Source organism: Mixophyes fleayi, chromosome 9, assembly GCF_038048845.1.
Source record: "Mixophyes fleayi isolate aMixFle1 chromosome 9, aMixFle1.hap1, whole genome shotgun sequence".
Taxonomy (NCBI): Eukaryota; Metazoa; Chordata; class Amphibia; order Anura; family Limnodynastidae; genus Mixophyes; species Mixophyes fleayi.
Genome location: NC_134410.1, coordinates 89,747,101 through 89,762,373, shown reverse-complemented (window position 1 = coordinate 89,762,373; position 15,273 = coordinate 89,747,101). Strand labels below are relative to the sequence as shown.

The 15,273-nt window shown below is 39.2% G+C and overlaps 1 protein-coding gene across 7 annotated transcripts in view; it reads left to right on the top strand.

Annotated features, from left to right (window-relative positions):
• Positions 1 to 4,567, top strand: part of LOC142100822 (diacylglycerol kinase eta-like) — a 481,771-nt gene extending 477,204 nt beyond the window's left edge. For 5 of the 7 annotated variants that reach the window (XM_075184663.1, XM_075184662.1, XM_075184665.1 and 2 more), the window contains 3 exons: positions 2,309 to 2,417; positions 3,119 to 3,249; positions 3,609 to 4,567. In XM_075184663.1, coding sequence (XP_075040764.1) covers positions 2,309 to 2,417; positions 3,119 to 3,249; positions 3,609 to 3,683 — 315 coding nt within the window. In that variant the 3' untranslated portion in view covers positions 3,684 to 4,567. The remainder of the gene's footprint in view (positions 1 to 2,308; positions 2,418 to 3,118; positions 3,250 to 3,608) is intronic. The other 2 variants (XM_075184664.1, XM_075184666.1) reach the window with 2 other exon arrangements.
• Positions 4,568 to 15,273: the final 10,706 nt, after the last annotated feature.

The following is a 15,273-nucleotide window of genomic DNA, read 5'->3' as shown; positions in this document are numbered from 1 at the left end:
AGATTCGTGTGTACACACCTACATGACTTATTGTCAGATAGGCGCTCTTCATCTCTCATGACTTTTCTGCTGAAAAGATTGTGACTCTGCACGCTCTATAGCTATCAGTCTACACTGCTGGTCATGCCCGATATCGTTCCATCATTAATTGGTGATTTTTAGGAAATTTTTAAACCTAATCAAACGATACAATGTGCTTTTGGTACGATAAAACCCTGTTGCAATATTTGCCCTAACGGTCATTTATTGTGTGATCTGCCCGATAATTGGTTGAAAAACCTGTAGTGTGTACTGTGTACCCAGCTTTAGAGTTGGAAGGCTGCAAGACCTAGAGCTTTATAGAGAAACATTTGCACAGAACTTCCTTATTGCAGTTTGAACCACCCGTTATACTCAGAAATATCACAATAATAAATCTACAGAAGGTGCTATCAGAGTGAGAAAATAACATATATAAAAGAAGAAAAAGAAGACTCTCTCATATAGATGCACTCTAAGGTTCATTGATTAATTCAAATAATATATTTATTATTGTTTGTATTAAAACACCTTATGAGCGAATTATTAAATGAGTAGTGTTAGAAAGTGAAAGAAAATGAAAGAAGTGATTGTGATATATCACTGATTGACAATATCGGATTTATCATTGAAATTACTCTATAAATACAAAACCTATTGTAATAATTTGTGAGACTTTGATATAATAAACGCAGTGTTTTAGTCATTGGTAAATAGATGGATAATAAGGGCTATATAATAAGACATGCTACATGAATTCCTTAAATGATTCAGTTCCTATGCAGGTCATATGACCGGCTAAATTTGATGCCATTTATTTTGACCTTATCCAGACTTATATTGTACGTGTCCCTAAGATAATCTATAGCTATCCTAAAATGCCCCCATGTAATCAGTATCAAATAAGTGAGTTACACATTATTAATTGTGGGCAGGCTGGTTAATAGATCTGCTAGTTAAGACTGTGCAGTTGTTAAACAGTCAATATACTGTTATGATAAGTACCCTTGTCTATACACCATTCACTGTGGACAGATCAGATTGCCTTCATTGTTAGTATATCATTAGGCAAATGTCTATTGTTAGAGCAAATGTTATTTATAGACACTTAGTTTTCATAATAAACATCAAGACACTATGCCTCTTCCTAATTAATCTACTGTGTTTGAATGAAAAATACTGGCTGAGGCTTTACAGTGAGACACGCTGTAAATGATTCGATTAGGAAAGCTGTTAGTTTGAAGATATTACTATCGACTACCCTAAATGCCATGAATTGTAGCTGTAACGATATTAGTAATATGTTAGACGTGTCTTTTTTTGCTCTTAGATATTATAGAAATATTAAATAAACCGCATTATCGCTCATTGTACGCTACCAAAAAATCATTTTCTGCGGGCAAATTATTTAGCTTGCTCTGTCTTACAATTGAATACCAGTTGTTAAAACAACTTTTAAACTCACTCTAATGATAATCACATAAGTCGGCGTGCTAAGACGTTATGTCCTGACGCGCGTTTCGCTCAACGCTTTTAAACTAATTTTGACAAATCATGCTGTTCATCTATTAATTGGTACCTCAAAGAGCCAATCCAGACTTATAGAATCTCTGTCTGTTGTACAAACAAGATAAAGAGAGGATTAATTATTGCTCTCTAAGATTAATATTTGCCAAAGTACTCAATATACTAAATATTATTATTATACAAAAGCTAACCTGTTGTTTATTGTAAATTTTATTTAATATTTTTTTATATTAAACTATTAAGAGACTGAACTTTGACCATGTATGTTATATATAATTAATCCTTAAGTGAGATAAAATACTTCCACATCTGCCTGACATCGTTCCATCGTTAATCGTGATTTTTTAGAAACTTTATAAACCAAATCAAACTATATGATGTGCTTTTGGTACGATAAAATACTATTGCAATATCTGCCCTAACGGTCATTTATTGTTTGATCTGCCCGATAATTGGTTGAAAAACCTGTAGTATGTACCCAGCTTTAGAGTTGGAAGGCTGCATGACCTAGCTTAGCTCTAAAATAAAGCTCTGCAGTATTTATGTGCTACGTGCACAAGTTAAATAAATGCATTTGCACCCCTTGAATTGCAACATGGTTTCTCCAGGAACAAATTTGCTCCTTTATTTACTTTGCTCCTAACTCTAAATGTGTTTTTAATTGTGTGTTTCATAATATATGTAGTAACATTTTTAAAATGTTCTTTAATATAAACTACACTTAATTACATACATTACTTAAACTGTATTTGTCTCAACTTAGGACAGCAGTGGTGGGACCAGCAAAGGTAGTTTCAAGCTTAGAATTATTTCAAAACCAAGGAACGAAAAAGAAAAGTGTCAAAAGCAGAAATCAAACAGTTCCTTAACAGGTAAGTACCATGTTACCAGGGGCGGATCCAGACATTTGTCCTACCTGGGCGATTTTAGGGGTGGCGATTTAGGCTCCGCCCCCTTTCTGATGTCTAAGGCTGCCGGCGGCTGCACAGTATGTGCAGGTCCGTTCAGCAGTGGCAGTGTGCTGTCCCGCTGCTCTGATTGTGTTTAAAACACAGCACACTGTCACTGCTGAACGGACCTGCACAGTGTGCAGCTGTCGGCAGCAAGCCCCTGGATCCGCCACTGCATGTTACATAGTTATAAAGATTGTGTAATGAATAGCAGAATGTGCTTAAAGATCCTTTCACTATGAGTGTTTGTATTGTCATGAGAATATATAATAACTTTCCAGGGTTGTACTAAACAGATCAAAATAGCTATGGCACAAAATGATGAAAGAGAATGCTTTCGTCTATATAATACCCTGTTAAGTTGTTACCACATAACAACAGGGACCCAACTTTGGCTGGACAGCATGCAAGTGTGTGTGTAAGTATTTACTTGGTTGATTGGGTTGGAATACCTGTCCATGTTCTGGTGTTTGTGTAGTGCTACACAACAGGATCCATCTCTTTAGACACACATAATTCATTAAAGGAACATTAATATTTAGAAAAGCTTTGTTGTTGCTTGTTAGAGGATGCAGTGTCTTGTCCCAAAACAAACACTCTCACTTTCTTTATCGCTCTGCTAGTGGATAAATGGGGCACGGAGGAAGTGGCAGCGTGGCTTGAAGCTTTGGATTTGGGGGAATACAAGGACATTTTTATACGCCATGACATCCAGGGCTCAGAGCTGGTGTTACTGGAAAGGAGAGATCTCAAGGTACTCTGCAAAGGGTTTTAAACCCCCTTCAGCCATTGTCTCTTTTCCACATCATCAACTCATTAACATCATGTCACTTATGAAGAGAAAATCCATGTAATCTTTCCCAATGTGCTTTAATGAAATCAATAACTATACGATAAACTGTTCTCTTTAATCTTCTTCTATGAACTGGTATTTTCTACTTTATATTTAAGTACATTTAATGTCTTTGTTATTCATTTTAGACATACTAACATCCGCAAAATATATGTCTCAAGCATTGCTTTTACATACACATATTATTATTCTCAATATTTTGTACAATAAAGATGTTATATTGTGTTCATTGTTATTAACGCATTTGCTTTGCTTTATAGGATTTGGGGATAGCCAAAGTTGGCCATATGAAGAGGATTCTACAGGGGATTAAAGACATCACCAGTCCCATGTAGTATCATTGCTGTTACATGGAGTTTTCACTTATCTGGAGATTAATATCTGGCGCATCACATATCAAACATATATTGACTTTGAGACCTAAATGAAATTGTTAAAAAAGCTTCATTTGCAGATTTTTTTTTTGGTTCAGCAAAAGCAAAGACTACCATATGTATTCTGTCAAACAGAGTGATTTATGTTAAAAACAAAAAAACATAATTTTTACATGGGATTGCAGCTTTAAGCAAACATGCAGAATATTCCAAATTACTCTATTCTTCAAAATATATTGATAATATTGACGTTTGGCATCTGTGTTTTGTACATATCCATAGTGAAACATTTATTTTACAAGCAATGAAAATAAGAGTAGCCCATATTATTATGAGGACAGGTTAATTGCAAAGAGGACTCTTTATTATGTATGGAAAATTGAAATAATGAATTAATTCAAGAAATAACATTTAGTTTGTAATTTTATGGAAGCAACGCTGTCTTGTTATGCTTTATTTTCCTCTGCTAACTAGAGTTGAATAAGTGTATATAAAATGTTTTACTTACTTACAGTTGTGTCTTATGACATGGATCCCATTATTTTCATAGCAAGTTTGCTACACAGTGTTCTTATATTATTGAAATATTTCACATCCCATTTACACAATTGTCAGTTGTTTTATTTTGGTTTGAAATTTATCATCAACTCTGTAGCACACTTGCAACACCATTATTGTACTGTGTACCACCTACTAGACTAGCACATGGTTGTTACAAATAAATCAGATGTGTAATTTATTTTTCCAGTGAAAGTAAGGTTATGTTCTTCTGCAAATGTTAGTCATGCCTTCTATTGTTGAAAACACTCAAGTATGAAGAAAAAAAATTAAATGTGCATTTTTTTTACATTTATGTAGTGACAGAAAATTCTCTTTTGTTATAGCACAGGGTAGCTTAGAATATATTTACTTGGGTTTTCAAAATGTCAGATAACGTAAAATTTATTACAGCAGCAATCCCACTTAGATGGCAGAAGGATTATAAGGAAGATGTCACACTGCAGACTGCCATGCGGCTTGTTGCCATGGTAGTCTAGAATCATAACTCAATAATAGCAACCTGAACAAATAAAATGAAAGAAAATAGTAAATACCAACATTCTTCTTATAGCCTGCCGCAGTAACACACCTGGGGGTAAATGTATGAACGTGCGGGTTTTTCAACACCCGCATGTTCAGTGTGTTCGGCTATTACATTTCAAGCGGCTCTGCATTGTAAAGGGAAAATTCCCTTTACAATGCAGCGCCGCTTGAAATTTAATCGCCGAACACGCGGGTGTTGAAGAACCCGCACATTCATACATTTACCCCCTGATTTCTTTCATGGGATTGCAGCTTTAACATGTAAATGTCTTTTTGCAATAAGTGTATTTATTACTTACTGTAATATCCATTTCTCGGACTTCATTGGGGGACACTGCTACAATTGGATATAGTAGGTGGAATTGGAGCTAGGGTACTATACATCTTAAACTACTGAAGGATAGCTCCTCTGCTCATCTCTAATCTGGAGTCATCTTCAGTTTTATAATAGAGCCTAGAAGAAAGGGCCTAACTAGGCGTAACAACAGTATACCTAGTATGCAAACAACAAACAACCTAACAGTCAGAGCAAGGGGAAGTAGTACAGTGTCCCCCAACAGGCTCACATAAATTAATTTTATGATGCATTAAAAATCCTGTTTTCACTTTTCTGCCATTGTGGAATAATGCGACAATGGGAAAATTCCAAAGCTGCCCCTAAGGGTGACATTGCCTTGAAACAGCTGCATGTACGACATTGCATCCAAAGCTTGCATTCTGAAATACAAAACCTTGCAACTTGTAAAGTTTGAAAATGGTGTGGACAGCGACCACATAGCACCACGACCAGAAGCACCAACTGCCATTGTTGAATGAGCCTTCAATCCAACTGGCACAGGTCGAGCTGCCTCAATATAAGCCAAACAGATAATAGATGTTATCAGACAAGCAATAAATTGCTTTGAAGCCGGCCAACTATACTATAGATATTTTATGTGTATATATCTATGTAATGCAACCTAGGGCTACTGACACTAAAGTGAAGTAAACCCTGATTTCTGTATACAGTAATCTAGAAATAATCTAATTGCAATGCCTAACAAAATAAATATATATATATTAGGTGGTAAAGGCAGAGCAGCTGCAGCGATACAGAAGAGAAAATAGCTACCTCTGTTAAGGGAAATGTGCCTAGAAGGATGACACGCCTCCAAAGAGGACGTACTGCACAGTACGAGCCCTTATCCTAATCCCTATTTTTTGACTGAATGTCTCCCTTCTGTTAGCGATAAAGTACTTACAAACAAGACACCTTCTGCACAAGACGAGTCTGACAGGAGCTTGGGGCATACCCTGTCCGAAACGAATGATTTGGGGCTTCTAATTCTTCAATTTTGCCATCAAGCTGTGTGCAACATCTGCACCCACAAACAAAACCTATTGAACTTGATCAGGCTGTTTAATTCACATACTCGCTCATGGCCTGTCTTTCCACCAAAAGTGCCGCGTCGAGACTCCTGTTGTGGGCCAAACCTACATTTTCTCTGGGGACCCAGTAGTAAAGAAATCACCCGCTCCTGGGGGTAAATGTATCAAACTCCGAATTTGAAAATCCCGCGATTTTCTCTGGAGAGTTGAAACTCGCTGATGTATTAACCTGAGGTTTTATGTAAAATCGCCAGAGATGTGTTTCTGTCAAAATCGCCATTTCCAAAATCACTAGAGATCGAAGTCCCAAATGTTTGCCACTCTAGTTATACAAGTCTCCAAATGTATGAAGCTGTGATTAAGAAAACTCTCCTGAGTTTGCTGTAAAAATCGCTAGATACAAAACGCTGCTTCATAGATGTGAGATTATCTAACACATCACTGTTACACTGCAGGGCTTTACAGCCGCAGGTCCCGGCAGCTGTCAAAAGTTTAAAAATAGATGAATGCGTGGAGTCCCCCCGATTTTCACGTAACCAGCACTAGGCAAACCAGCCAGGGTGGTTGGCACTATAGCAGGAGGACCCCCTGCCATAATGACAAACCAACCTCAGGCTGTTCAGTGCTGGGCTCCATTCCCTAGGGAGTGGGGTCTGCAAAAATAAATGAGCGTGCCCCCCGTCCAGGAATAACTAGCCCAGTGCTGAAAGCACTAGGGCCCTTCCTACACCCCTGGGCGGTGGGTATAAGGTAATAACGACAAAGTGTTATAAAAAACAAACAGACTCCATTTTTGTTTGTGGAACTACAAGTTCCAGCCAGGCCGGGCTGCCCTAGTCTGGGCATGCTGATGCTTGTAGAACTACAAGCATCAGCATACCCATGGAAGCCAGGTCATGTTGGCACTTGGAGAACCACAAGTGTCAACATGGCCTGACACCCACAGCTGGCTGGGACCTGTAGTTCCAAAACAAAAATGTTAAAAAAAAACACAAGACCCTGTTTTAAACCACAACATTTTAATAAAAATAATAAAACCCCAATAAATACATAACACACCATCTTAAATAAAACATCTATTTATTAAAAATAATAAAAACCAGCAGCTTTTAATCCAAAAATGCTTGTAAACCATGTCCACAGATATTTGTATTTCAAAATAAGGTCCATGAAGATGTCCCTAAAATATTTGTATATCCAAAAGTCCATGATTATAAACAATCTTCGGATCCTCAGGTCACATAAACCCCCATTTTTGTAAATCCATGTTGATTGAAGTCTTCTTTCTCCGGGTCAGGGGGACCCCCATTTTGTATATACAAACATTCTTGTTAAAAAAAATAAACCCAATAAAGACACAATTCTATCTATGCTTGTACACTGTACAAGCAACGCTAATGAGTATAACAGAGCTGCAAGCTCTATTTATAGTCCAAGGGGTTTCCCATGACAGTGTGGGAATTTCCCTATTTTCTATAAATAGCTCTTGTGGCTCTGTTATACTCATTAGCGTTGTGTTGCTTGTACAGTGTACAAGCATAGTTAACAATGGTCTTTACTAGAGATGTTCATTGACCCCCATATCTTGGTTTTGGATCTGCATTAAGTTTGTGTTTTGGTTTTAGTTTTGGCAAAAATGCCCTTGCGTGTTTTGGTTTTGGATCTGTATTTTTTAGAAAAATTGCTAAAATATGCTAAAATCACATAATTTTACTCCTTTTTGTTCCTTTATTATTATTAACCTCAATAACACTAATTTCCAGCCAATTTTGACCACCTCACAGGACATAATATTATTTTCATACACTTTAGGACAAAGAGTGCAGTGAGCTGGCTAGATGCTAAGTGACAGAGCAACGACACAAAAACACGGCACTTCATAGCACATCTAGGAAACATTGCCACACAGCAGTGGCAGAAAAGAAAAGTGGTGCAAGATGGAATTGTTTTTGTCCTCCCCCCCCACCCTTATGTAAGATACTGAAAAGAACATGTACAGTTTAACAAACCAAGCACTCTAGCGACAAGCAGTGCCACTTTTGTGGCTAAAGGACTTGGTTTGTTTGGGCCCCCACAAAACAAGCTACCAATAGCTTAGCTGCACTCTACATTATTAAATGATGTCTGCTCAAGCTGCATCTTTATTCTCCTCCTCTGTGGATACCTCCCTATAATCCCTAAAGAACTGCCAAATTTATGTAGACACAGGAATGGATACTACAACTGAAGTGGCATTAGATCTGCTTCAGACAGACTGTGACATGGAACATGTGGACAGCATGGATTCCATCATTTTGGAATAGGCTGCACTGAACAGAGATTTAAACCAATATAGATGCAGTGGAGGAGACCATACTTAAGTTAAAACGTGACCCACCAGATGAGATCCTGGATTTAAGAGAGCTTGTACACGAGAGATACACTGCACTTCAGATGAATAATACAGAGGAGGCCCTGAGGCAGGACGATAAATATGTCCAGTTTAAAGAATAGCTAAGAGACCTGAGAAAACAAATGGGTGTGTCACCGGCCCCTGAAAACTAAGCATTGGAAGATGAAGACGAGGAGATTGCCGTCACCCAGAGTACTCCTATAACACAGTTGGAGATGGTGAACCCAGTGAAAAACAAAGTATGTGGTCACACGTACGAGACAGAAGCAATTGAAATTGGCTGTGATCACTTTGACATAAGTATATTGGATCTTGTTCCAGACAATACACTAAAAAGAACCATTTAAATTCACAGCAAAAAGCAAGGTCATCACTGAGCTTCTAATCACCAGAATTCCCCAAAAAATTAAATATAGCTAGGTACCTTTGACGTAAAGTGCAGATTACAAACACTTTGTGTAATTCTGATGAAACAGCAGCAAAGTTAAAGGTTTGAGTAATAAAGTTGCAATGTCGGGCCCCCACATGTTAAGTGTTTAAACACTTAACCCGACATTGCCATTTTAAATTCAGATGAATACAAGTCGCAATGACAGTAAACAGTAGTGCCGGACAACTCTTCAATCGAGATAACTTGCGGTCAGCATTCGGGTCCATCTGTGTTCAGGGTGGTTTAAAGGTAAGTCTATAAATATTAACTTTGCTTTTTAAAACTTTCAGGGTTTTTTTGCAGGTAAGATGGGTGTCGGATTATTTTAAACCGAAAAACCGTACCCCACCCCTTGTGGGTTGGTCCCACTATGCAGTGGTTAATACCTACCACAAGTGGTCGTCCAAGGAAGAACAACCGGTGAACCAGAGACAGGATCAGGAGCACCCAAGGTTCAGTGATGCGTGTGGGTTGCGAAGCGAGCCCATCTGGTCCAGGAAGACATTTTGGTCCACAGCTACTGTAGCACAATTTGCTGAAAAAGTTAATTCTGCATATGATAGAAATGTTTCAGAAAAAACAGTGCAGGCTGCATAGCCACAGACTGGTCAGAGTGCCCATGCTGATCCCTGTCCACAACCGAATGTACCTACAATGGGCATGTGAGCACCAGAACTGGACAATGGAGAAATGGAAGAAGGTGTCCTGGTCTGAAGAATCACATTTAGTTTTACATCATGTGCATGGCTGCGTGTGTATCTGTGTGTATGACTCATTTACCTAGGGAAGAGATGCCACCAGGATGCACTGAAGAAAGCAAGCCAGCGGAGGCAGTGTGATGCACCGAGCAATGTTCTGCTGGTAAACTTGGTCTTGGCATTTATGTGGATGTTACTTTGACACTGTCAGGGTTCATGGCCGAAATTTAGGATCCCCGGATATGTATGATCTACTCTAACCAGATGCGTGGAGTCTACTGAGACAGGTTGTCTTCGCCAGAGACCCCCTCAAAGAGAGGAGGTCCCTCCTCTCTTTGAGAGGACCTACTGTCCCATAGGTCACGGCCCTCTGAGAGGGTGTTAGACAAAATTCACAAGGAGATCACTGGAACAGAAGAAGTTCAGCAATGAGGTGCCACAGAGCAGTGAACTGGACACAAGGAGGTGGTAGCTGTGGATAAGTAGCACTGAACAGCAACCAAGGAATTAATGGAACAGCAAACTGAACACAAGGAAGTGATGGTTGTAGATGACTAACACTGAACAGCAACTAAGGAATTAATGGAACAGCAGACTGAACACTAGGAGGTGATGGTTGTGGATGAGTAGCACTGAACACCAACCAAGGAATAAACAGGGACTGCAGCAGGAGAGCAGGGAGCCACATCTTAATCCTATGCCAGAGATTAACACAAAAACACAAAGATCTTACATATCCTGTTTGCAAGAGAGGCAGCCTATTACACGGAAGGAGAGAGTTAATAAAAGGATTTGGTCTATGCATGTGCAGACCCGAATCCAAGATGGCAACCGCCATCGGAGGAAGCGCGGCACTAGCGCCGGCGGGGAGCCCTGCTCGGAGCAGGTAAGTATGCCGGGATCCGACCGTAGTGCTCGGCTTGTGACAGACACGTACTATGTATGGAGGCCCCACCTCGCAATTTACAGGACTTAAAGGATCTGCTGCTTACGTCTTTGTGCCAGATACCACAGGACACCTTCAGAGGTCTTGTGGAGTCAATGCCTCGATGGGTCAGAGCTGTTTTGGCAGCACAAGGGGGACATACACAATATTAGGTAAGTGGTTTTAAGTGTGTGTGTGTGTGTGTGTGTGTGTGTTGCTTTTTACAACTCCATATTAAGCATTGATTATCAAATTGCAACAATCTATGTGTTCCTGTGTGATAGTATATTCCATATTACATGAAAAGAGTTGATTTTGTATATGGGTCCTTGAGGGTTGGCTCTTGCCATCCACGCATTTTGTGTTGCAGGGAATGCAGCTAGTTGTCATTTGCATTGTTTCTATACTTTCTACACCAGAACTGGACCACTTGTAGCCCTCTGTGTGTTGTGACTGCTGGCTTCACGGCACCTGGAACACCACAGGTTGTCCGTGCCTGTTCTGCACTATCTTTTGATTTTGTTCTGCTGATATGTAGGAGCCTTTATCATGAAGTTGGAATTTATTGCAGTGTTTATCAATAAATATTGAGCTTTGTATATACACCAATAAAAAACCTTACATTTCTTAGTAGAATTATAGTTGTTTATCCAGGGTTGTCAAATATCGCCAGATGTAAAAAGATTTCCAAAAAGCAAGCACTAAACAAGCTTAAAAAAAAAATCTGGTGCAAGCACACCAATATCTGGGAATATAATAAAGCTCCACGCCCTGGCTAAGGCGGCCAAAAAGCATTGATAAGGAAATTGATGGAACAACCCTTCTCACAGAAGAGTAGGTGGGTTCTGTTAACAAGGAGCTCTGCCTTAATTTAATTGTCCCATGTCAGTGTGCAGTCAGTAAAAATGTGTACACCAACCTCTTAGCTTCTCCTATGTTTTTCTTGGCTACTACTGCTAGAGCAGGCTGTCTCCAAGTAGAATTATTATTATCATTTACAATGGTTGAACAGTGGTAAGTCATACTGCCACTTCTCCTACTGCCTTCATTGTAAAACTATCAAATTCCATTCACTTACATTTTCCATACCACTTATAAATTTACACTTCATCTACTGAACGTTTACTATATTACATGGGATGCAGTGAAAATGTGTACACCAAGATATCGACAGACATAATGTCGGTACTGTCAAAATGCAGTCAATCACAATGTGTACATGTTCATAATGTGGACATTTAAAATGGCAACAGGGTTAAACGTTTACAGGGCTGTAAATTCGACATATATCAATACATTTAAAATGGCAATTTTCTTTATTATTTTTTTTAAAAAAACTTGGTATGTGCCCCCTCACCCCCAACAGCTTAATCAACCATAGTGTTGGCAGCCTAGGCTGGATCTAGCAAAATATGGGATTGCCCCAAATTTACTATTACCAGCACTAGGCTATGCCAGCCTGGGCGGATGGCACTATAACAGGGAAATCCGCAGCGTGCCAAACCATTAGCAGGCCAGTCACCACAGGGCTGGCTTCCCTAGACAGATCAGGTCCTTAAAAATGTATACATACCCTCCTGGGTTTATCCAGCCCCTTGCTGATAGCACTAGTGGGCTTCCCAAACCCCTGGCTTGCATTCAAGCCTTGGGAAATCCCCATAGATAGATGTATATATACACTGTATATATATTATATATATATATATATATATATATATATATAGCTGCCGCTAAAAGTGAATTTGCACCAGGAGCTCTTACAAGCTAGTATTGCATCACGGATAAGGGTTTTTTATTTTGCCAAGCCAAGGATCCCTGGATTTATTATAGATAAAGGCCTTGGATCTAGATGATAAATAAATAAAGAGTGAAAACGGGTAGTATAGAAGTGTTTTTATTTCAATTAAAAGTGTTTTTACACTTCTGTGTATTTTGTTTACATTTTTCTTGGTGCTCTACAGCTCCCAGTGGGCCCTGGAGGTTAGCGCATGCTGGCACTTGTGGCTCCCCAAGTGCCAGTATGCCCTTTGGCAATATGGCAGGGGGGCTGGTAATTGTAAAATTAGAGGAATCCCCCACCCCCCGCCTCCCCAGTTTTGCTAATACAATCTAAAAAGGTATCCCTCAGCTCCCTCAAATGAGAGCAATGATTGATTTTTTTTATTCAAATAACTGCAGTAATGCTTAGTCTGTTTAGCAACAATATAATGCTATGCATGTGGGGGCAGGGAATATTACTTTAAAAGTTCTTGACACTGTATATTGTTTTTGGTAACCACTTTCACTCTTAGTAGAGGATCTATCTATCTACCCCTTGAACTATTCCTTTAGTGTTTCTACCACTGCCATATACTCCTCTCCACAAAGTTCTGTTCTTGACCCTTTACACTTCTCTTGGAGAACTAATTTGCGCATCCAGTAGCATAGCTACGCTGACGACACCCAAATCCTTATCTATTCCCCTGACCTCTGCCCTTCTATACTATCTTGTGTAACCATCTTTCTGCTATCTTTATATGGATGTCCCAATGCTACCTAAAGCTCAACATGTCCAAAAGAGCATATCTTTCCAAATCTTTAGACGCCCTTATTTTATTTAGGGCTTACCTTATCCACAATGATACTACTCACACTAATGTACCCTCACAACTGTCCCAATCGCCACTAGAAACCACACTTTCTCATCTTTTTTCAGATGTGCCCTCTTCCAATTAGAATGTACACACACAGACACACAGTATGCGATGCACTGTGTATTCGGACACCCTTCTATCATAGTCATTAACTTTTTCAGCAATTTGTGCTACAGTAACTCTTCTGTGGGATTGGACCAGAAGAGCTAGCTTCTTGCTCCCCATGCGCATCAATGAGCATTCGGCGCCCATGACCGTGTCTCTGGTTCATCAGTTGTCCTTCCTTGGGCTACTTTTGGTAGGCACAGTCCACTGCACGCAGGGAACACCACACAAGACCTGAAGTTTTAAAGATTCTCTGACTCAGTCATCTAGCCGTCATCATTTGGCCCTTGCCACAGCACATCATCTTCAAGAACGGACTATTTAATTGCTGCATAATATATCCCACTCCATGACAGGTGGCATTGTAATGAGAAAATCAATATTGGTTCATATTTTGATCAAAACATTTAAGCTTGCATACCAGCGTCAAGGGTACCTCATTGTTTGCAGGAGATATATATTATAATAAGGGCACAATTGCCCTTATTAAGATTAATTCTAACAAATCACATTATGTCATAATAATTTTGTGAGAAAGTGGCATGGTGGTGGCTGAGGAGTTACATCTTTAAAAGTATTAAAGTTATTAAGTTGAAGTTTGCCTTACCAATGGAAAAATGCCTGTGTGCTGCATGCCAAATATCAGAAAAAAAAGACAAGTTATGAATAGTCTAAATTTGAAAATCTTGCAGTCTTTCTCGACTTCCTGTTTTGCAAAAAGTCAGATTGTCTGTTTTTTTGGATGAAAGTGTAGAAGGCATTTTAGGACTAAAGGGCAGATTTGCTAAAGCTTCCTCAAAGGAAAAATGGAGGGGTTGCCCATAACAACCAATTAGATTCTAGCTATCTAGTATATTTGTCTAGTACATTCTAGAAAATGATAGCTGGAATTTGATTGGTTGTTATGGTCCACACCTCCACTTTTCCTTTTATAAATATCTGCCCCTCGGGATTGGTGTTGTTACAAAGCTATTGTGAGAGCTATTCACCACTTTGAGGGGTGAAATTTAAACACTGCTGTGTGCTTCGGCTCATGGCTACATAGTACCAGCTGGGGAGATTAAAAAAAACAAAAAAGCAAGAAAAAAAAAAAAAGCAAACAAACAAAAAAAGAGCATTGCTGGCATCACTAGGACTGGTTAACATTTGTAGGTTAGGGCACGCTGTTTTTCTTTAATTGTTCTTTATTTAATTATCAGCCTTATGGAGCAGCCTTCAGCAGTGCGGTGATTAAATTAAGTCACAGGCGTGGCAGGACATTTAAAACAGATTCCAATATAAGTGTGTCTGTGTAAATGGCCACCCCTTATTGATTCTCACTGTCAAATTTGTGGCTCAACGTGCTTTAACCCTTGCATGTGACAGAAAAGCTGGTGAGTATATGGAGTGGCAGGTGCGGAAAATCTGTTGGGAACAAAGAGTGACGTGAGAAAAAGTGGTGGCCATATGAGATGACACCTGAGATAAATTCTGGAAGCAATTTAGGTTGGCATGAGAGAGAAAAGTTGGTACGCTGGAGGGACCTGTGTGAAAAGCTGGAGGGCAGGGGGATGTGAGAGAAAAGATGGGGGGAGGGGCGGGTTGAGTTGCATGCATTCGAAAAAGTTGGTGGGCAGAGGGGTATGTGTGAGAAAAAGACATTGAAATGGGGGGAAATGGAGGGTACAAGCTTTAGAGGAAATCTGAGGAAGCACTACTTTACCAAAACAGTAGTGAATAGGTGGAATTGGCATCCAACAGTGGTGGTATAGCCTAATATAATGAACCATGCTTGATTATCAAGGTTTAAGAAAAAAAATAGTGGAAAATAGATGGGCTAAGTTATTTTAATCTGCTGTCAAATTCTAGGCTTCTATTTTTGATAACTTCAATATTTTAACTGTACAAAAAGCTATGACATTCCATAGACAAAAGAAC